This window comes from Hippocampus bargibanti, linkage group LG18 (genome assembly GCF_051943395.1).
Source record: "Hippocampus bargibanti isolate YZ-2025 linkage group LG18, ASM5194339v1, whole genome shotgun sequence".
Classification (NCBI taxonomy): domain Eukaryota; kingdom Metazoa; phylum Chordata; class Actinopteri; order Syngnathiformes; family Syngnathidae; genus Hippocampus; species Hippocampus bargibanti.
In genome coordinates this window covers 5,382,038-5,404,509 of record NC_142751.1, presented here as the reverse complement: position 1 = coordinate 5,404,509, position 22,472 = coordinate 5,382,038, and the positions used below count along the sequence as shown (strand labels likewise).

The window sequence follows — 22,472 nt, the reverse complement described above, 5'->3', positions numbered from 1 at the left end:
TATTATTATTATTATTATTATTATTATTATTATTATTATTATTATTATTATTATTATTATTATTATTACTATGAACTGCGGATGAAAACGGAAACCAATTTGCCAATTTCGTTTAAAATCCTAACAAACCGAGTGCAAATGTTCATTGACATTATTGACTAAGAAAAAAATAATTTTTTTACTTTTTTTCTTGAAAACGTAACGATGTAAACAAAGTGGTCGGTTGAGAGATTGCCAGATGGACTTCAAAATAACTTCAACGTCAAACAACAATTTTTATTTTAACAGCAACATTTGCTTAAGTACTTACTTAACAAAAAAAATCTCTATTTTCTTTCATAAACCCACACCTTACAAGCGAAGAAATGTTATTATTATTATTATTATTTTTGTTTTTATTCTGAAAAGGACAAATCTTTTCCTGGAAGTCTTGCTGAGCATTTTGACCACGGAAGTTACCACCTCCGATCATGGAATCAAACCTCGATGGAAAGGCCATGCTGTAATCGACTACACTGCGGTTGAGTTTGATCTGGAAATTGCTTTGACGATTCGGTTAATTGTTCCATAGAATTTAATAATCTTCAGACGCCTCGTTTGTATATTTTTGCGATGGAACGCAGACCGAGGTCTTTGTCATTTCTTGCTTAAGGAAACTGTATTTGGCTACTGTGCAAATTAGCATGTCGCTTTAGACAGGCAAAATGGGGATGGAGTTGACAATATGAATGTCACATTTAATGCTCTAGAACGATGCTAGCAGAAGTGGAAAGCGCGCATTTCCGCATTTTGTAGGACACCAAATTGCCTACTGGAGATGTCGGATGTCCATACACGTCAGCACCGCTACAGACAACGACAGCATTCATACATCAACACTCCATGCGCCACAGATTTCGCTTCTTAAAACAGCCATGCATTTGAAGTCAAGGAGACAGTGGACAACCGTCCTATTTGGTGTCATTCTCGGATTCACCGTATGTTCTTGGTTGATTGTACCCCAAGTTCTGGAGAGGAAACGTAATGAATCCCCCCTATGTTCCTTGAAAAGTGAGTCCGCAGTCGGGAAAATATCGGGGAAGCTTGAGGATTCTGCGGCCGTCGACAACCTGGGCATTCACATTTCCAAAAATGAGGAGAGCAGACCATACATTCGTGGAAACAGGAGTACAGAAAACGGGAGGCCCTCTAGCCGACCGAAGCAGTTCCTCTTTGTGGGCGTGATGACGGCGAAAAAGTATCTGGCTTCCCGAGCCGTGGCTGCCTTCAATACATGGGCACATTCAATTCCCGGGAAGGTGGAATTCTTCTCGAGTGCTGGTTCCAACAACGTGGACGTTCCTGTTCCCATCCCGGTGATTTCACTTCCAGGCGTGGACGATTCGTATCCACCACAGAAGAAGTCATTTATGATGCTGAAGTACATCCATGATCACTACCTGGATAAATATCAGTGGTTCATGCGAGCAGATGATGATGTCTATATAAGAGGTAATTATGCTTTTTCTAATATATACATATATACGTATGTATTATGTGTATATATATTTTTTTTTTCTGGTGACACGACAAAATTCACAACATTGTCGTGAGGTCAAGGAAAACAACTTTTCGTTGCCTCTCCTCCCACATAAATATATGATTACATCCCTTATCTGGCTGTGCTAAGAAATGTTGAACAGTGATACCCAAAAAAAGCTAACCATTCTCATTATTGTGTGATGCAGTTGCGTCAAAATTAATTGTTCACACATTTTTATCATAAACTAGCTAACTTTTTTTCATGAAGTTACACTTCTACTTCCTTTCATCCCATTTAGGTGAAAAGCTGGAGTTGTTTCTGCGCTCTTTGAATAGCAGTAAGCCACTTTACCTTGGCCAGACTGGCCTCGGCATGGCAGAGGAATTGGGCAGACTGGCACTTGAGCCTGGAGAGAACTTCTGCATGGGCGGTCCTGGGATGATCTTCAGCAGGGAGGTACTACGCAGGATGATACCGCACATTGGTACTTGTCTCAGGGAGCTGTACACAACACACGAGGATGTGGAAGTGGGCCGGTGTGTACGACGCTTTGGAGGGACACAGTGCGTGTGGTCGTATGAGGTACTGATTGAGCTATTCAACTGTTTGTTACTTTCCAGAAGAAAATTGCATGCAATGAAGTAGACAACATTATGTTGACGCTAGTACCATTGGAAAGGTCAAGAACCCGACCCCTGAGAGACCAAAAAATAATAATCTCATATGGGAATTCTTTCCACAGATGCAGCAGTTGTTCTACGAGAATTACGAGCACAAGAAAGGTTTTATCGAGGAGCTCCACAATAGCAAGATCCACAATGCCATCACACTACACCCAAACAAACGACCAGCTTACCAATACAGACTCCATAACTACATGTTGACCCGCGAGATCTCAAGACTTCGCTACCACACCATTCTCCTCCATCGCGAAGGCCTGACTATGACTCACCTCAGTGACACAGAAATGTTGTGGGAGGACCAACAGCTGGGAGGACCTCCGTCTTATATGCGGTATCAGCCCAGTGACCGAAATAACGTTATTGAGTGGGATTTTTTGACCGGCCGCCATATTTATTCCGCTGTTGAAAACAAGATGCCCCGCCAAAACCTCGGAAGCTCACTTCGAATCGCATTAGAAGATATCGTACTCCAGGTCATGGAAATGATTAATGAAAATTCAAAAACTCGTGGACGTGTCATAGATTTCAAAGAGATTCAATATGGATACTACAGAGTGGATCCAATGCACGGGGCTGAGTACATCTTGGATTTACTGCTTTTGTACAAAAAACACAAGGGGCGTAAAATAACTGTCCCCGTGAGGCGTCACGCGTACCTTCAGCAGTCCTTCAGTCGACCTTTCTTTCATGAAACTGAAGAGCTGAATGTTGCCGACCTTGTGACTGCGATCAACTCAGAATCCCAGTCCTTGTCTTTTTTACCCAATTCTTTAAAGTTCTTGTCACGTTTCCAGTTCTACGAGTCGACCAGGGACATATGGGAGAAAGGCCAAAGGAAAGTCAACATCCTCGTCCCGCTGTCTGGTCGCTATGACACATTTGCCCGTTTCATGGAGAACTTTGAAAAAGTGTGTCTGATACCCAAGCAAAATGTAAAACTCTCTGTGATTCTCGTGGACAACGAGAGCAACGAGGACAAAGGAAAACATCTTCACTTAATCAAAGATTACAACCGAAAATATCCCAAAGCTGACCTATCAGTGATTCCCATGACGGGAAACTTTTCCCGAGGGTTTGCTCTCGAACTGGGCTCCTCCTTGTCTGACAATGACACTCTGCTCTTCTTTTGTGATGTTGATCTTATCTTTAATGCGGATGCCCTGCAGCGGTGTAGAGATAACACGGTTCAAGGGAGCCAGGTCTATTTTCCCATCATATTTAGCCAATACAACCCTAAAATAGTGTATGCTGAAAAGGCCTCAAGAGAAAACAGTTTTGTTCTCACCAAAAAAAGTGGCTTTTGGCGTACCTATGGCTTTGGAATAGCCTGTATCTTCAAGAGTGATCTGTTGAAAGCAGGTGGATTTGACACTTCAATTCTTGGCTGGGGTTTGGAAGATGTTGACCTTTACATCAAAGTTATTAACTCTAATTTAAAAGTGATGCGAAGTCAGGAGCCTGGAATTGTACATATTTATCATCCGGTCTATTGCAACTCGAGTCTTGATCAGAAGCAACTCAAAATGTGCCTTGGCTCCAAAGCAAGCGCTTATGCTTCAACAATGCAGTTGGCAGAGCTGTGGATGGAGAAACACATTGAAGGAGTATATAATAAAACTTTATCGTGATATTCCTGCCTTTGTGCATGCCACCATGAAAGTTTACATCATTTGTAGGAGGCAGTCAGCAATAGCGCGAATGGGTATTCTCTTGGACAATGATTCCAAAGAACCTCAACAGTTTTTTTTCAAGGTTAAAATAGAACAAAGCGGACCAGTTGACCTTGCGACCAGCCTGTCATCCAATTTGTAAAAGAACATAGGTTTTGAGCATGGCTAAATCCAATTTAATATGAAACCTGTTTCAAGTTCATATTATTTTGTGGGTTCACTTTGTACAGTTCGGTTCGATGTGTTTGCGAGCGAAAAGTGTTGATGGCCCATAGTTTGAAATCAACTTCTATGATGACAATTAATTTCTATGGTGATTCATGCTTTTGTGGGTCTACCTCTGCCACCTGTGTTATTTTAGCATCTTTAAAAGTACCTATTTAAAAGCAATTCAAAATGGGTTAGTCAATATTGATTTTTTTTTAACTTTGGTTTGATGTTATAAAAGTGGAATTGTTGTGTCAGTGAGTCCGATTATATAATTAACAACAACAAAATGCATACATTTTTTTTCCATATTGAATTTGTACAAGTATTTCTGACAGTTCAAATATAAAGGCCCTTTTTATTACATAGTATATACATTGCTATGTATGTGCTGTATATATGTATGGATATTATGTGTATGTATATACAGTATATTCAGGTGAAATATATACGTATGGACATATACATGTGTATAAATAATGTGTATATATGTATAAAATCATGATATATACACACAGCACATTTCACAGAGCAGCTCAGGGAACATACTAGTGCTAGTGTCTGCCTAGCCTTGGAGCTGGTTGACAGGTTCGTGCTGTAAAGCTCAGGTCAAGTTGTATAGCCCAGCCCATCGTGCTGGCACACATGGCTGAACTGGGTTTTGTAATAAAGCAGAAGCGACTCTTGACAGAAATAAAATAACTTTTTTTTTTCTTTTGAGCCACTGTCTATTTCGATTTCATGTTATGGCCATTATTACAGGCCTGTTTTAGCTTTTACATCCTCGCCACAGTTGTTTGAGTTTTGTGGTAAATAAATCCAGTAGGCTTCAATTAGTTCCATAGAAAGTACGCTATAAAATCTCCTTAAGATTTACCACACAATCCGAATCAGGGCAGTATAATGTTTGAACAGGGAGTTCCATCAGCCAATTCTTTCTCTTGAAATGTATGAGTCACTTTTTTCTGACTGTGACCACTAACATGTAATTTATAGCCTACATTAATTCAAGATTCAGTTGTCGCTGTATATATTCTTGTCATTCGATTTGTGGAATTGTTTTAAATTACTTCCTGAACAAAGTGTTCAAAATAAATAACTAAACCAGGCGAAGGAGAAAAGAAAGATTTCAACCCACTCTACGTTGTCAACTAATTTTAAATTTTCATTCCAGTGTATCAAAATTCCAGTTTGTGATCTTGCAATTTCAAGCATTTACAAAGGTGATAGTGCCATTTATTCAGTTCAGTTAGTGGGACGCTTAGTGCATAATCTCCTGCGCGGTTGAAATGCGGCTGTTTTTTTCCAGTTTTGAAAAGCAGAGCTATTCTACTCACGGTTTTTCTAGGCCTGACATTAATTTAACAGCTGGGGTGGGTACAGAACTCAAATGTTTCACTTGAATAATGTTTCTTAAGTGTAAAAGTAAAAAAAAAGTATTTCTCTTCATTATGATTTCAGTGTAGAATATTCCGTGAAAGGACTACTCAAGTAAGAGTAACTTTTTTTAATGAGTGCAAAAAATCGATAATAAATATGTGTAAAATAAGCCTCTGTCAAACATTGTTATTCCAATTGGATATTCCTTCTTCCATCCATTATTTAAGCTGATTATCCTCAGGGAGTCACAGGCACTCTGAAGGTTAACCTCAGCTGTCTTTGTGCGTTTGGTGAGGCAAACTCTCAACTGGTTGTCAGACAAACGTATGGGCACGTATAATAAACCTTTCAGTCACAGTCACACTTGGGTACAATCGATTCCAGAGTGTTGATTTAATGTACTTTTTTTTTGAAGTGAGGGAGGAAACCAGAGTACCTCGAAAAATCCACCAGGCATGGGGCGAACAGGCAAACGCCGCAGAGGAAGGCCAGAGCTCTGGTTCGAACCCAGGACCTCAAGATCTCTATAATTCAAGCAATAATGACAAACAACAATTGAGTTTGTTATTTTTGGCATTCTTCAAAGGAGAACTTGTATTAAGTCAGCATCCTCCAGCTTGCTGGAGCGAATCATCTGTTGACACAAAACACAAAACAATCACCACCACTCAGAACTAGTAGAATATTAAGTTACATTTACATTTAAAACGACAACACCAAGAAAAGTGTAAAAGAAAAACATTTCTATTTACCAAAATAACTGAATAAAGACGCTCCCAGTTGACCAAGTTTGTTGATGAAAGTGAATGTTTGTGACAGAGTGTGGAATGTTATGTAAATGATTTGGTTGTCCTTACAAAAATAAGTACACCGACCACGTAAATATGTGCTTCACAGCAAAATAAAAGTTGAGTATATAAATAAAACAAATATGTGATTTAATAAATCCATTAGCACAAAAATGATTCTACCGGAAATGCGGACACAATATTATTTTATTCTGAACCTCGTGCTTTTCTCATCGACACAGTAAAAGCGTCCTGACAGCCTGACAGTGAATTTGCACTGGAAGCGTCCTCACAGTGGAGGTCTGCAGACAGGTTATCTTGACGCCTCCCCCCTTCTCTCTCTCGATGTCTCTATGCCTCTATGTCTCTATCTCTCTCTCTCTCTCTCTCTCTCTCTCTCTCTCTCTCTCTCTCTCTCTCTCTCTCTCTCTCTCTCTCTCTCTCTCTCTCTCTCTCTCTCTCTCTCTCTCTCTCTCTCTCTCTCTCTCTCTCTCTCTCTCTCTCTCTCTCTCTCTCTCTCTCTCTCTCTCTCTCTTTCTCTCTCGGTGACGTACCAGGAAGAAGAGAAAAACATGGCGTCCGCACAGCAGTGGGTGTTGGTGGAAATGGTGCAAGCGTTGTACGAGGTATTTTTTGTGTCTGCAGCACATTTTGCCGAACGGAATGCACACAATTCGTGTGCTTTCCTTTCCAATGATATTAGATTTTAGAAAATGCTTTGTCGTATTGCTAACTTCCGGGGTCGCGAGGTACCTAAAGTCTTGATGTACTTTCAACCAATCCCGTGTTGGTTCTTGCGACTGTCTGTCGTGTACGAACCTGTGAACACCGAATGTGAATTTAAGGAGTTGCCCGAATGCTAAAAATTGTTTCTAATGACGTGGTTAGAAACTGTGTGAATGTAGTCCGTTAATGTGTGAAATTTGCGTCGGCCACAACTTTATTTAACGAGATGCTGAAATTGCTCCGCTTTCCAGTTTGTGTGGATATATTCCAATTACGGTATTGTAGCAAGAGACCGACTGAATAAAGGAAGGGTACACACGCGCTTTGTTATGTATCCTAAAATGGAACATTGTTTGTGATTCGCTACCTGATGCGAGTGACTGATTTGTTTCATTTGTTTTTAAATTGCAAGACGCATGACTGTTCCTCACTCGTCGGTGGTCCAAGTCAAATTACATCGCGTGGTCCAGAACTCACGTCCCCAAGGGCCAATCATACGTGGCTTTACCTGCCCACCAAAACCCTCGTGCCACCCACTTGGGGCACATATTGCGGATAGTTTTTTGTTGTTGTGGAAGTTTACCAACCACTAATACATTAAAAGTAAAAAATAATCATATTGCAATTAAGTCAGGACGTTATGGCACTATAGTAAATTGGTCGTTTCTCAACCTGGAGGATGGTGGTTTGTTCTGCCAACATTGCAGTCATGTTGAAGTGCCCTTGAGCAAGATGTACAGTTCCACATATTTGTTGCTCAGAGCCAGAACCAAAGACACAAGACATAATCGTCAAAAATATTACACCATTATACCTTAATGTCACAAAAACGCAATACATCATCATCATCCAAGTGTATGTTCACATCTGTACTTATGACCACATCTCTGAAAATATCAAAACGATTGCCCTGATGTAATCACTTTTTTTGGACAACACGTTTTCCACAAAAGGCAACATATGCTTTTTGTGATCTTCTCAATGTAGAGAAAAATGCTTTTTGTCCATATAATCAGAAATATTTCAGTAATTGCTTGAATATTTGTAAAGATTAATGAGGGAATACAGTAAATAGGGATATCAACATGACTATTTTTTACATTTTTTTTAATCAGGCGAAGTTCATTTTCCTTCATGATGTGTTTAGACTGTTGAAGAGGGACACATTACATTGGCGTTGGGAACAAAAGAGCCGTTTGAACCTGTTTCATGAAAGAAACCACGTGAGCCACAAACCCATTAGATATCAAATAGGAATATCATCCCCCCCTTTTTTCTTTTCATTTCTGCAACAGACAGACATCGCCTTGTGCCAGATGCCGCTTGAGTGTGATACTTCAGCACATCCGCCATCTTGAATGTGGCCATTTTATTATCCATAAATTCACAAATATTTGTAAAATCAATTAAGAATGACAATAGAATCAAGTAATATATTAATCCAAAGAGTTTTGGCTTGATAAATCTCCAAGGTGTAACCAAAACGGACATTCGCAAAATTACTTCATTTTGCCACACCGAACATGTCTGTGGTGTCAAAAATACTCGACTGCACGGATACATACAGTGTGCTAGCATCAACCAAAATCCCAATCTGAATGAAATTCCCAAATAAACTGACAGGTTTGTTTGTTTTTTAATGTGAAACATATTTTACCAATAATACATCAAACAACCTGCTGCTTCGTTGAATTAAACTCTTCCTTTACAACCAGAGAGCAATCGATATAGATGTGCCTTGCTCAGTGGTACAGCAGCCAGTTGTAGGAAAGTGTTGTGATTGATAATGGGGAGCAACGGCCCGATTGTCCGAACTGCATTGCATCAATAAATGGAGATGTGACAAGTTCCACAAAATAATCGTGTACTCTGTCTTCCTCAGGCTCCATCTTATCACCTCATTTTGGAAGGCGTCCTCATTTTATGGATAGTCAGGCTTCTCTTCTCTAAAACGTACAGGCTCCATGAGACGAATAAACTGACTGAAAAGGTAACACATACATGTATGTGTGTGCGTCCGTACGTGCGTGCGTGTGGGTGTTTGTGGGTGTGTGTACTTGTGTGCGTGCGTGCATGAGGGTATGTGTGTGTGTGCGTGTCCGTTTGTGTGTGTGTGTGTACTTTTCTTTTAACTTTGGGTGTATTCTTTGTTGCTCTTAACAGGAAAAGGAAGATCTTATTGAGGAGTGGCAGCCTGAACCTCTTGCTCCCCCCATTTCCAAAGATTCACCCTATATTACCTACGATGTTGTCACAGGGTAAGAAAAATAGCCAGCTGAGACTTGATGCTAGCACCAATTTCATTCTTTGTAACAATAATACTGGCAGGTGTACGGTAATTATCTGACACTCTGAACCAAGTACTGTATGCTGTGAAGCATTATACTTCAATTGCAATGTTATAATTGTGTATTTTTCAGCCACATAGCACTTATCTGTTTTTTTAAAATAGGATCTTCTCATGTTTTATTCCTCTACATGACAGGCCACCCAGCCACAAAATCATCATCAATGGAAAAGAGTGCATTAACTTTGCATCATTTAACTTCTTGGGTCTCCTTGATAACGAACGCGTCAAGGTGAGCTTTTCAACTATGTTCAACCTTGTCAAATTACATTCGTGTCTTACTCAAGATTGGAGCACAAGTTTTCTGTTGAATGAAATAATGTTCAGTTAATCGCGTGTTCCATTTTTTTATTGCAGCAAAAGGCACTGTCATCTTTGAAGAAATATGGGGTTGGAACATGTGGTCCGAGGGGTTTCTATGGAACATTTGGTATGTGATATACAATATACAGTATAAAAAATACTAATAATAATAATACATTTAATTTCTAAGCGCCTTTCAAAATTCTCAAGGGCACTTTACAGTCACGGGATTTTTTTTGTGCGGGTGAGCAGCGGCAGCCATTCGTGCCAGCGTTCACTCTACCCAGAAGTAACACAGCAGCAAAGTTATGAAAGGAAGAGGGAAGGAAAGAAAGAAGTAGAAAAATAAAATATAGAAGCTGGTGGAAAGGCAGCCACTCCATAATTTTTAAAATGGCTTCAAATGACTTATACTGAGCGTATTTTACAAAGATTCCACCTCAAATAGCTATATTTTACGTTTTAAGACTCGCACTGAATATTCTGGAAGTCTTATTTTTGAGTTGGTGACGAGTCGTCACCCTACGTCACTGAAGGAACGCCCCTTACCGAAAAAAAGGACACATTGTAGCAGTCCTTCCATCACGTCAATCAATTTTGTTGTACTTTGGTCTGAAAACTTCGTGTAGGACCAAAAAGAGGCAGAAGAGGGCGACAAATCTCCATGTAAGGAATTAATCAGCTTGTGTAAACAGGCTGATTAATTCCTTACACGGCTTTGTCGCCATTTTTCACTTTTTGAAACGGGCCACTTCCGGTTTCAAATTAAAGTACAGTAAAGTCTCGTTATATCGATATCGGATATATCGATAGTCCCGGTTATATCGATACTATTTCTATGCACGCACGGAGAAAATTACATGCAAATGGGGTCGGATATATCGATAGTCCCGGTTATATCGATATTTTTCGGACTCCCTTGAATATCGATATAACGAGACTTTACTGTACTTTTTAGACCCTTTAAGTCATTTTTATTGGTCTTTAGCATTTGACTAAAAATATCATACTGCATGTTTTGGGTGTTTTAGATGCTATAAAACGTTTTTCTGATGTCAGTTAGGAAACTGAAAGGGAAAAAAGTGACTTCGGTGGTCCTTTAAGATTCCCCATTTGTGTTGTATGGTCGGTCTAATCCATGGTTGGTTCTGAAGCTCAAGTGAGCTCCCAGGCATTGTTTTCAAAAAACACAGTCAAACCTTTCAGAGGTCACAGTTTTAAATAAAATAATAACCGTGTTATCAATTGACTGATATCTCTCAGATTTAAATTCCGAGGACAGTTTTTCTCAATCGATGCGAACGTCCTTCAAGAGATTGTTTTAATACTTAGTCATTGGTTTGTCGTTATTTGTGCAGTTTTTCAGGCTTTATGTTTCAAACATTTGAACTCCACTCTCGAGGACTATATTCCATAATCAGCTTCGGTTTTATTGTTCCGGTACCGGTATATTCTATGAGTTTGTTACTGAGCTGCACAGATCTTTTGTTGAGTGTTATCAAGGAACAAATCCAAGGTGACGTGATAAAGTATTTGGCCTTTGAATCCACAGAACTTGAATCTGCATCTAACATACGATCAGAAAGCAGCACAGAATTATGAAGTGAAATGAAAATGACATCTTGTTTTCTAAACGCAAAACAAATATCAATGTAAAACAATTGTTCAGGAGCACACATACACGCATTGACACGCAAACACAACTGACGCCCTGATGCTGATTTTGTGCTTGAACAGCAGAAAGAGCCTTCTTTTCCTCTTTTTGCCCCTGTTTTACGTGAAAATTGTGGCTCTTAATAATAGGGAAACATCTGTTTCATTAGTTTTCCCTCACTTTCGGTGAACTCGGAAAATAATGATCAAACCTATTTGAGATTGCTATCCGTTTTTGGGAAGACATAGGAGAAATGACAACATTCTACATCAAAACTCAAACTCTAAAACTTGAAATTTTGATCTGCACAGTTTCATAAAATGGTGCCAATTTTCCAGATGTTCACCTCGAGCTAGAGAGTCGGTTGGCCAAATTCATGAAGACAGAGGAAGCTATCATCTACTCATATGGCTTTGCTACTATTGCCAGTGCGATTCCCGCTTATGCCAAAAGGGGAGACATCATCTTTGTGTAAGTACCATTTCTGTAGACAATACCTGAATATCTATTGAAATTCTAACTGTAAATGATGGCAGACGAGTTGTTGATCTTCTGTTTATCTAACAGAACATGTTGAGATGCAATGTTGAATTTTATGTTCAAAAACATAGACACACATGATATAATGTAGTTTTATGCGAACCTGAGCTAAGAGTCTGTTTCATCATTTTGGTCATGAACCATGTGTAACATTGTACCTGACCTGAGTCCAAAGATCAGTTGAGGTCTGGTAGTCAACCTCTGGCTCTGAAAACTAGTCAGTTCCACTCCATCCTAGAGGAAGAGCAAACACATGTGTGTCACTGAAATGATATTAAAAATGAATGGCATTGGAAAAATAACTCCTTTATATTGCATAGTGACTTCAGACGACAATCATTTTGTAAAGTCTCTGATGTGGCTTTTTATTTGTTTGCAATGTCGGTGAAAGAAAAGACTCGATTGTCTGTTTCAGTCAAAGCCATTTTATATGTCTCAGTTGTTCTTCTGTTCTTGACTGCAATGTGGTGGTTTTTGTTTCACATCTGACATTAACTCATTCACTGCCATTCATGATTTTTTTCTCAGACGCGAAAATATGACAGACACCATTCATGAATTTATTCAGGTTTTGTTTTTACTTGCTTGGGTGCCGATAAAACGCTGGCCAGACCTCTGGCAATGTTTTTTCCATTCCACAAGGGGGCAGCATTTACCGTTTTTCCATGTTTTCGCTTTGTTCCCGCTTCAGCTGTTAAAGCGCTATATAAACCTATATGCATGCATTGCATTGTATTTCGGACAGCCATCCTCATTTCAAGCTCCTATAACTCAAGACCTATATAATTTAGGAATGAACTCATTTTTTTCTGATAAAAGAAGAGAGTCTAATGTTTCTTATGCCATATTTAATGTTTATGTAGTCCTAAAACTCAATATTCTGTGGGGCTTACAATTTGAGTGACAATGACAAAAACCCTGGACACTGAAGTGGACAAATTGTGCACATCTGGCAGTGAATGAGTTAACGTCTATTTTTGTGAGCCCAAGTGGGTTGGGTACCATTTACAGCGCACTACACTCAATAAGTGTAACTCTTAAATGATCTTTGTGTAAAATAAATACATTAATCAATCAAAAAATAAAATCCAGTGCATCTTTGGTGACGTCAGCAATATGTCTGCTTTTGTTTACTCCTGTTTCCACTTTTGCATTGCTTTAATTTGTTTCACAAAAGGACAAAGCCCCAAAATGGAGCCTTGCTTTAATTTACTTGTATTTTGTATTCAGGGATGAGGCAGCCTGCTTCTCCATCCAAAAAGGCCTACAAGCTTCCCGCAGCTTCATTAAATACTTCAAGCACAATGATATGCATGACTTAGAGAGGCTTCTCCAGGAGCAAGAGTTGGAAGACCAGCAGGTTGGGGAAATAAGCTACAGGAATATTTTTATTTGACTTTCTTTGTGACTTTGAGGTAAAAGGAAAATGTATTGTTCGTTGAAAATGATGCTAATTTACCGTTAGTAGCTATAGCATCTTCAGCTATTCCGGAAAGCTATGCACAAATTCAGGATTGTGTTCATGTGAGGTCACATAACTGATCATGAATGAGAAGGTCTGGCTCTCAATCCCCACTTGAATTCATCTCAAAGATGTTCTATCCAGTTGAGGTCAGAACTCTGTTAAGGCTAGTCATTCATTTGGTCCACTCGTTCTACAGATTTAAAGGATTTAATTGAGGCCTGATAGAAAGCCACTTCAGAATAGTCCAAGGTTTTTCTCCATGCCGTTCTTGGGCATTTTTAACTGTCTGCTTTCGATGATTGTCTTGATCCAAGACCCATGTGAAACAAAGCCTACACTCAGGGGTACTGTCGCTCGTGCTTCGGTTTTATTATTATGAGCATTGCACCATCTGGTTGTAATGCCAGTGAATATTTTTTTCCATTGTAGATTGGTGCACTTCAAATTGCCCTTTAGCCATGGGTTTTGGGTAGAAACATTCTGATGTCTCACCGCCTTGCATTGTTACCACATCCAGCCATCTCTCAGTTTTTGACCAGAATCCGTTCCAGAAGACTGTTTAAAAAACGATTTGTCCAAAATGCAAAGCTATTTTATTAGCCCACGATTAGGGGCTAATTAATACATGATGCATAAATAATAACAACAACAAAATTTTATATTGTCATCTATCACAACGAACACATCTGCTCTCAATGCACGTGGCATGAGGGAACGTTACTTCCTCATCGAAGGAAGCCCAGTACGGTCGAGTGGCATTTTCGGGATTGCTAAATTTGGTCAAAAAATGTTTTTGGATATAATATGAGGTCTACAAGTATAAAATTATCATGTATAATTTTGTCAAGAACAAAGACGTTCAAATGGGATTGTAATGGAAATTTTGTCCTGTACTGCTTCTGCTATTCGATAACATTTTTGAATACCTGTATAACACGCTGTCAAATTTGTCAAAAGCTAATCTTAAAGTTGACATTGCTTTGGCAGGGGTGCTCAATACGTTGATCGTGATAGACCAGTCGATCTCCAAGGTACTATTGGTAGATTGCATGACGAGGTGATGCTATACAAATTAAAGTTGAGTTGTTCTGAAAAAACTAGACGTCAGCCGAGCAACCATCCCTTCTCTTGATTGATGCACCAGACAACCAATCAGATGACATATTATTATTGGATTGGATTGGATTGGATTGGATATGCCTTTATTAGTCTCACAGTGGAGAAATTTACATTTCACAGCAGCAAAGTGATGAAAGGAATGAAAGTAGAAAAAAAAAACATGATTATTAGATACACCGCGTGCTCAAACAACGCCCTTGAGTGTTGCAAAGTTAACAAGCTAGCCGTGAGTTACATCCTAATTTTTCCAATTAAACGTACGATGGGGTATAAAAATAAGTTGGGGAGCTGGACCAAGTAAGTTGAAAAAAGTATCCCTTTCATACAGTCTTGCAGTGGAGAAATTTACATTTCACAGCAGCATATTGATGAAAGAAATAGGAAAGGAAAGGGAGAAGTAGAAAAACAAAATATATAACCTGCTGTAAAGGCAGCCACTGTTGCTGCACCATCTTGAAGTCAGAACAACAAAAATATATAAATACTGTGACACAACACAAAAGACACAGACAGATTTTGAGAAATTGGAATGCTTTGCGATGTACCTTATAATGCGGGAATTATGGTAATTCAATAAAATGTAGATCCGATGAACATTAATCACTGTTTTTGTTGCAGAACCCTCGTAAAGCTCGAGTGACCCGCAAGTTCATTGTTGTGGAGGGACTGTACATCAACACTGCTGACATCTGTCCTCTTCCTGAACTGGTAATTGGAACATTACCCGTGGGCTATGCTGTTCACTCACATTCTAAATGACAATATGACATGTACCGACTGGATATTTGTATTTTACAAATCAACGTCGACTGTTTTGCAATAGACGGCAACATATCTCAGAAACCACTCAATTACGTTTTAAAGGACAACTGACGTCACTTTTTTGTTTTTTAACTGACATCAGAAAAACGTTTTATAGCATCTAAAATACCCAAAACACGCAGTATGATATTTTTATTCACATGCAAAACACCAATAAAAATGACTTAGTGTCCAAAATCTGCAAAAAATTGAGCTGCGAATTGGGCATTTTCAGAAAGTCCCGCCCCCAGTTCGTGATGTCACGCCAAGACGTCTTGCATTGCTAGTGAATCAAACCAATGGCTTCCGATTCGGACAATATGCTTTCTTGTTACACATCCAGTTATGAAGGTGATTCAAATAGTTCTGAAGAGGAAAGCATACATGTTTGCAATCGATTAAAGAATTTATTTGTGCCATTTTCAGGCAACATTGGGGGGAAATCTCTCACCCAAAAAAGAGGCACAAAATGGCGACCTCCCGTGGCCGTTTCCACAGGCTGATAAATTCCTTATATGGCGCTTGGACGCCCTCTTCTGGCCTTCTGGCGGCTTTTGGGTGCAACACGAGGTCCCCAGACCAAACAAGTACAGCAAAATTCATTGACGTGATGGAATGTCCGCTACAATGCGTCTATTTTACGGTCAGGGGCGGTCCAAAAACAAGACTTCCTGTATATTCAGCGCAAGTCTTAAAACGTAAAATATAGCTATATGCGGTGGAATCTTTGTAAAATACGCTCAGTAGAAGTCATTTGAAGCCATTTTACAAATTATGGACACAACTTGTCCGGAGACGTCGGTTGTCCTTTAACTAACTTAAATAAGAGATCATTGTCCTTGAAAGCAACCTCAACCAGATAATGCTGTTTTTGTGAGCAAACAATGTAGAGTGAATGCAGGAACAAATATGTGAATGTAATTAGCCTGGAATCCTTTCGTGTCTGAAGTACCAAGGTCCCTCCTTCCATGTTGTAGTCACAAGTATGGTTAACACAAAAGTTTAAAATATGCCTTTGGTAAATTAATTGTTCCTGTTGACCTCATTTTTATCTTTTATTACAATATTGTCATTCAGGTAAAACTAAAATACAAGTATAAGGTGCGGATGTTTCTGGAAGAGAGCATGTCTTTCGGTGTGTTGGGAGAGCATGGCCGAGGGGTCACAGAACACTTTGGAGTCAAAGTAGGTACTTTGAATTTGATGTTTCATGCAACTAATGTTCAGGTACAGGGTGACCCAAAAAGATGCATACCCATGAAAATTTAAATTGTGGCTTTGATTAAAAAGCTATTTATTTCAAATTACAACCACACATTATTCAGTTTATGGTAGACCATACACCAGAGTTTCGGCTATGTCTGTCATTTGTAGTCAATTTATGGCTTTCCCAAGATGTGTTCCAAATGTCCACCATTTCGTTCCAAGCAAACCTGTACTCGTATGACAAAATTGTCAATCACTTTTACACACTCCTCTTTCGGAAGGGTGACCCAAAAAGATGTGTCCTACTGTATCCCTCACCGCAGAAATGTTTTCTCCCGAAAGAGGAGTGTGTAAAAGTGATTGACTACTTAGTCAGACGAGGACAGGTTTGCTTGCAATGAGATTTGGAACACATCTTGGGAAAGCCATAAATTGACTAAAAATTGACAGAAATAGCTGAAACTCTGGTGAATGGTCTTCCATAAACTGAATAATGAATAAACTGAATAATAAAAAAAAAAAAAACAAAAAAAAAAAAAAAAACTGGACACTTGTAAATATGGGTTGTTGCAATATATCTAAATGCATCTCTTGATTCTGCACTATGTACAGTCTTGTTTATAGAACGGTTTTTGCACATCTACATTTGCACAGTATACAGTTGACATTTTTATTTTGTTATGCTTAGAATATCTTGTTTTCTATCCTTTCACTCCCACCCCAACCCCATCCCTCTTCAATTGCTGCTGTGGACTGCAAATTTCCCCATTGCGGGACGAATAAAGGTATTCTGATTCTGATTCTGATTCTGATAATGTATGGTTATAATTTGAAATAAATAGTTTTTTTTAATCAAAGCCACAATTGAGATTTTCATGGGTACTCATGTTTTTGGGTCACCCTGTACTTTATCACTGGTCAGAGGAAGGACTTTGTTCTAGTATTGAACTGCAGTCCAGAACTGTACTCTAAAATGCAACCATTTTTTTTAACTTTTTTATTTTTTAATGTGTCTCATGTTTGTCCAGATAGAAGACATTGACTTGATCAGTGCTAACATGGAGAATTCTGTGGCCTCCATTGGTGGTTTTTGCTGTGGACGCTCTTTTGTTATAGACCACCAGGTAAATGCATTCAAATGATCCATAAAATGTGGACACTACACCCATTCCTTTCTTATTATAATTCAATAAATTGACATTATTTTAAAAACTTGTGCCACCCTGTGAAAGTGAAATTTCAGCTCTCTAAATGAAACGTCTATAAGGTATGTTAATGCTGATTCTTCAGAGCAAGCCAGGGGGCAACCGTATGCAATACCAGCACCTCTCAATTTTGTTTGGTCTGAAAACTTCGTATTGATCCGTGATGATGGCGAAATTAGAAGGAAAACACATAAATAACGTGATGGTGAATCGTTGTTGTGTTGCACCAAGACAACTATTTGATATTCCCTGACACAAATTCCAAGCAGACAAATCAATGGAGCTCTGGCGCCATCTTCTGGCGGAGTGCTACACATCAGTCTAGATGCCTCAAATTGACCCGGAAGAACGTCTTTAGTCGATTGCAAACATTTATGCTTTCATCTTCAGAATTTTTTGAATCATATTCATCACTGGATGCGTAACAAGAAACCATCTTCTCCGAATCTGAAGCCATTGTTTTGATTCTCGAGCAAGGCACGACGTATTGGCGTGACGTCACGAACTGGGGGCGGGACTGTCTGAAAATGACCAATTCGCAACTCAATTTTTTGCAGATTTAACACATTTTAAGTCATTTTTATTGGTGTTTTGCATTTGACTAAAAATATCAGCCTGCGTGATTTGGGTATTTTAGATGCTGTAAAACGTTTTTCTGATGTCAGTTAGGAAGCAAAAAAATGGTGTCGGTTGTCCTTTAAAACAGATTCTTTTCTTACAGACAAATAGACAAGTGTCTGTAAGAAAATAATCTGTTTTAAATTAGATATCAACTATTATTATTATTATTATTATTATTATTATTTATTATTATTATTATTATTATTATTCATGACGCACTGTAGTTATTCATGCTCCCCAGTGACATGATGTGATTCAGTAATAACAATGCATGTGTAACATTATTTTGCAGCGTCTGTCAGGCCAAGGCTACTGTTTCTCTGCGTCCCTGCCTCCCATGCTGGCTGCTGCAGCCATAGAAGCCCTGAGCATCATGCAAGAGAATCCAGGTACAGAACATTTTCTTTCTGTGCATATCAGGCACTCTCGTGCCAAAAAGACATTAGTTCTTTAGACAAAATAAAGATCCTCTGGCCCAGTGTTATTTTGAATCCATGCTGCCCATTTTGCTGTTCTCTACCAAGCATAACAAAGTATGCTACGACCCTCGTAATAAAAAAATAGTCAAAAACCATACTGCGCAACTTTTGGGTGTACTTTTCAATCAAAGGGAAATATAATCCAAAATATAATCAAAAAGAATGTGAGATCTAAACGGGCAAAAACAGAAGTTACTGTATTTTCTAGATAAGGAATGTTACCTGCTCCATACCACCTCCAAACAAGATAAAATGAGACAGAGGAGAAGAATGCACCTTGACCGATCTGTGAATGGTGTCTCTCCATACTTTTTTTTCTGTTAACTTTGAATCTATCTGATTTTTTTTTAATATTTATTGTCTTGGCATCCCTATACAAGACAGGTGGTGTGTGTGTGCAGTTGTGAGAGTGACGCTGCCCAAAAAACCCCAAACTGTGTTGTCCTCATGTGTGTGGGTATAAACATTAAAAACAAATGCAGTGTCTACTATATTGACTTACTACAAAAGGCCAAAATGCCCGTGATGAGTAAAAAGCATGGAAAAACACCAAGGAAGTTCTCTTGAAATCTGGTGTGCATTGTGTGTTGGGATCTTGGAAATCAGTGTCCCAATTTTCATCGAAACAGAAACATATTCCACCAACACCCTTTGACTGCCGCAAAAGCACCGTGATGAGGTGCACCCGGTGAAATACAACTCCATAGAATTTAAAACATCACATCCCTTTGTCATATTTCGGCTCGGTTGTATTAATAGTTGATTTTGCAGTCAACCAGTCCTCCCTCAGCTGTCACCAGTTGGTCCAAAATGCTGCTGATCACCTCTTAACTGGTGCTCGTAGGAGCGAGCACATACTCAATTTCTGGGCTCCCTTTACTGGCTCCTTGTACTTTCAAGATGCAACAATTGTTTTAAAATGCTCCATAAATAACGTTGACGTTGCCCGACTGAGAGTCAAAGAAATATTTCACCACTCAAACCACATTTGCTTTTTGTGAGGAGTTCAAAAAATAAAACCAAATCGATCATTCCAATGCTTGATAAGACGGCTAGCATCTCTTGCTAGCAGACTGCATCTAATAAATTAACATATCGTCGCTGTCCTGTGAAAAGTAACTATTTTTGTCATTTTAAAACTTTTACATTCATGGGATATCCGCATTTCGCCCACGTACCAGCTGTCGAGTCAAGGCATCGCGATAGTAGTTCACTGTTCGAATACATTTAGAGAACTTTGCAAGTTCCCTCAGGATTTTTGATACATCAAAAATGTCATAATTTTGGAAAAAAAACTGAGCGGTTTTGCTCTGATTCGCAGATATATTCACTGTTCTGAGGAAGAAATGCGCATATGTTTACAAAGAACTAAAAGGGTAAGTATTCTACTATTATATGTTTTCTTCAAATTTCCATTCATCACTCCTGTTCCGTTCGTTCTCTTCTATGAAACTACACTGTAACAAGTCTGCCTTATGTTATCCATCCATCATCCATTTTCCAGACCGCTTTATTCTCATTAGGGTAACGGGAGGTGCTGAAGCCGTCTTCAGGCACTCAGCATGGGACACCCTGAATTGGTTGCCAGCCACTCGCAGCGCACACAGAGACAAACAAACAGTCGCTCTCACACTGACACCTCGGGACAATTTCGAGTGTTCAATCAGCCTGCCATGCATGTTTTTGGAATGTGCGAGGAAAACAGAGGACCCGGAGAAAACCTACGCAGGCCCGGGGAGAACATGCAAACTCCTGCCTTATGGATGCTTTTGCAAAACTGTCCACGCTGACTCCACATTTTCTGCCGAGTGATTCAAATTCCCATGAATTCTCTCACAGCCTTTGTGTACTGATGTTCTCAAACTTATATGCACTCGGTCAACCTTTTTCATGGTTGACGAGGTGTCACAGTGCGTTAGATGAACATGCTAAACGTGGAGCAGACCAAAATAAAGCCTCATCTTGAATTTATCAGCCGTGAATGCAAACAGCACAAACACATTACATCAAAATGCCACCGACACAATCTAGTATTTGTCTATTGTGTTTCAGAATTCCAGGGTTGAAGTTGGTGGGAATGCAGTTTGCCCCTGCACTTCACCTGCAGCTGGAGAAAAGTTCAGGCTCTCGAGAATCCGACATGCAGATGCTGCGTTCAATTGTTGATTATGTGAGTTCTTTTCTTACTTAATGTTTCATAACATCTCTCCTTGATGACTCTGGAAGACATCTAGTTTTTTTTTTCATCTCTTCTATCGTAGATCTGTCTTTTTAAGTCCTGCGTAAAGCCATTTGTAATATCAAGATTTAGTACACTGAGTTCGTCCTCAATGTCCCAATGTGTCTTTTTGTGCCATACACTGTTGATAATCATGACAATTCCATGTCCAATTCCGTTAAAATCGAGTCATATTTGTACCAGATATTTTAATCAAACTGAAAATGTTGGTCTTCAAGTTGTTTTGTCAACAGCGAGACTGGCAAATTCAGAGACAGGCATTTTTTTTCTGTAACCGATCCTAATTTCCATATTTTGGTTGTTAGTGTATGGAGAGGCAAGTGGCACTGACCCTCGCCCGATACCTCGAAAAAGAGGAGCGATATCCCCCTCCTCCCAGGTAAGATTATTCTTGATACCACCATTGCAGTCGATGGGGTGGCAGGGTTTGACCCTTTCAGGGATGAGGGTTATTACAGTGGACAGGTTATTTCTTTACAGGGTACATGAACGGGCGAAACAACAAATAATTGTTATTCTTCGTGTCCTCAGCATCAGAGTGGTGGTCACCATCGAACAGACGGAGGAGGACATACTGAAGGCCAAGTTGTGTATCCAGGAAGCCGCTTTAACGTTACTTCATTGAATGTTTTTTTTAATCTACCGTTATCACTGGAACTCTTATCTATTCTTTAGACTGAAAAGTATGGATGGCATGGAGTCGCTCACCCGCATTGAGTGCACACTTAAATGGTCGAGAACCTCACAATGGACATTTGCATATCCTATGTCTTTTTAATTTTTCTCCTCCCCTCTCAGAGAATTGTGTATCCTTTTTGTGAATGTCGTCTAACGGCTTAGCCCCATAAAGGAAAAACACTTGTGAAGGTGCTTTGCCAATGTTACTGTTTGGAGTTGACAGCAGCTTGTACATATTTTGTTGCAGATTTGAGTGCTCAAACATCCGGAATTGCCGCACTGAGATTTGTTTATATCCATTCAACATACATTCTTGAACACCTGACCATATTTTTGTCTTTTCTTTCTTTCAACTTTTCGTTATTGTATATTCAACAAAAGGTTTCTACTGATTCAATTGTTGAAAAACATTAAAATATGGATGTAAAAATATATAAAATAAATACAGTTTTTATTTCTGCCAGAAATGTGATGTTTATTCACAAGTATTTCAATTGATCAAACAAAATGCACTTTGCCATTTTTCCCCCATTGAGTTTTAACTATATTACACTACATATTTCAGGAGAGTCCAAATTGATCCTTCGCCCTCAGGTGAAATCCACACACACTCGGGAGCAGAGCTTTCATATTTATGTCGGAAGTACAAAACAATGATTAGATAAACGTCCCCCTTTTAGTTCATAAGTGTGCATCTTATTTGGTTTCACTCCCTCGTGCTTTCTACTAACTTTGTGACTTTATTTCCTGTATATTGTATATTGCTTTGTTGAAGGTGCAGTTCCAATTTTATTGTTTGGAGTCGACAGCAGCTTGTACATATTTTGTTGCAGATTTAA

The 22,472-nt window shown here is 39.1% G+C and overlaps 2 protein-coding genes across 2 annotated transcripts; both read left to right on the top strand.

Moving 5' to 3' along the window:
- The first annotated feature begins 418 nt into the window (after positions 1 to 418).
- On the top strand, positions 419 to 5,631 carry chsy3 (chondroitin sulfate synthase 3). Its single transcript, XM_089020870.1, has 3 exons — positions 419 to 1,491; positions 1,821 to 2,104; positions 2,265 to 5,631. Exons 1-3 carry the CDS (start codon positions 825 to 827, stop codon positions 3,831 to 3,833), a joined length of 2,520 nt encoding a protein of 839 aa, XP_088876996.1. The 5' UTR covers positions 419 to 824; the 3' UTR covers positions 3,834 to 5,631.
- A 1,170-nt stretch (positions 5,632 to 6,801) lies between these two features.
- On the top strand, positions 6,802 to 22,094 carry sptlc1 (serine palmitoyltransferase, long chain base subunit 1). The gene is made up of 15 exons (XM_089020865.1): positions 6,802 to 6,876; positions 8,859 to 8,966; positions 9,140 to 9,234; positions 9,462 to 9,555; positions 9,681 to 9,753; positions 11,619 to 11,751; positions 13,051 to 13,180; positions 15,023 to 15,112; positions 16,283 to 16,390; positions 17,440 to 17,535; positions 18,530 to 18,626; positions 20,038 to 20,092; positions 20,769 to 20,886; positions 21,261 to 21,334; positions 21,487 to 22,094. The coding sequence occupies exons 1-15, from the start codon at positions 6,823 to 6,825 to the stop codon at positions 21,578 to 21,580; spliced, it is 1,419 nt and encodes a 472-aa protein (XP_088876991.1). The 5' UTR covers positions 6,802 to 6,822; the 3' UTR covers positions 21,581 to 22,094.
- The last annotated feature ends 378 nt before the right edge of the window (positions 22,095 to 22,472 follow it).

What these genes read in the sequence shown, in the direction of transcription:
- sptlc1 (XM_089020865.1), top strand. Translation starts at nt 6,823, where the DNA reads ATGGCGTCCGCACAGCAGTGGGTGTTGGTGGAAATGGTGCAAGCGTTG. An exon ending in ACCTACGATGTTGTCACAGG is followed by an intron (nt 9,235 to 9,461) that starts GTAAGAAAAATA and finishes TCTACATGACAG; the next exon opens with GCCACCCAGCCACAAAATCA. An exon ending in TTGATAACGAACGCGTCAAG is followed by an intron (nt 9,556 to 9,680) that starts GTGAGCTTTTCA and finishes TTTTTATTGCAG; the next exon opens with CAAAAGGCACTGTCATCTTT.
- chsy3 (XM_089020870.1), top strand. Translation starts at nt 825, where the DNA reads ATGTCCATACACGTCAGCACCGCTACAGACAACGACAGCATTCATACA. An exon ending in TGATGATGTCTATATAAGAG is followed by an intron (nt 1,492 to 1,820) that starts GTAATTATGCTT and finishes CATCCCATTTAG; the next exon opens with GTGAAAAGCTGGAGTTGTTT. An exon ending in AGTGCGTGTGGTCGTATGAG is followed by an intron (nt 2,105 to 2,264) that starts GTACTGATTGAG and finishes TTCTTTCCACAG; the next exon opens with ATGCAGCAGTTGTTCTACGA.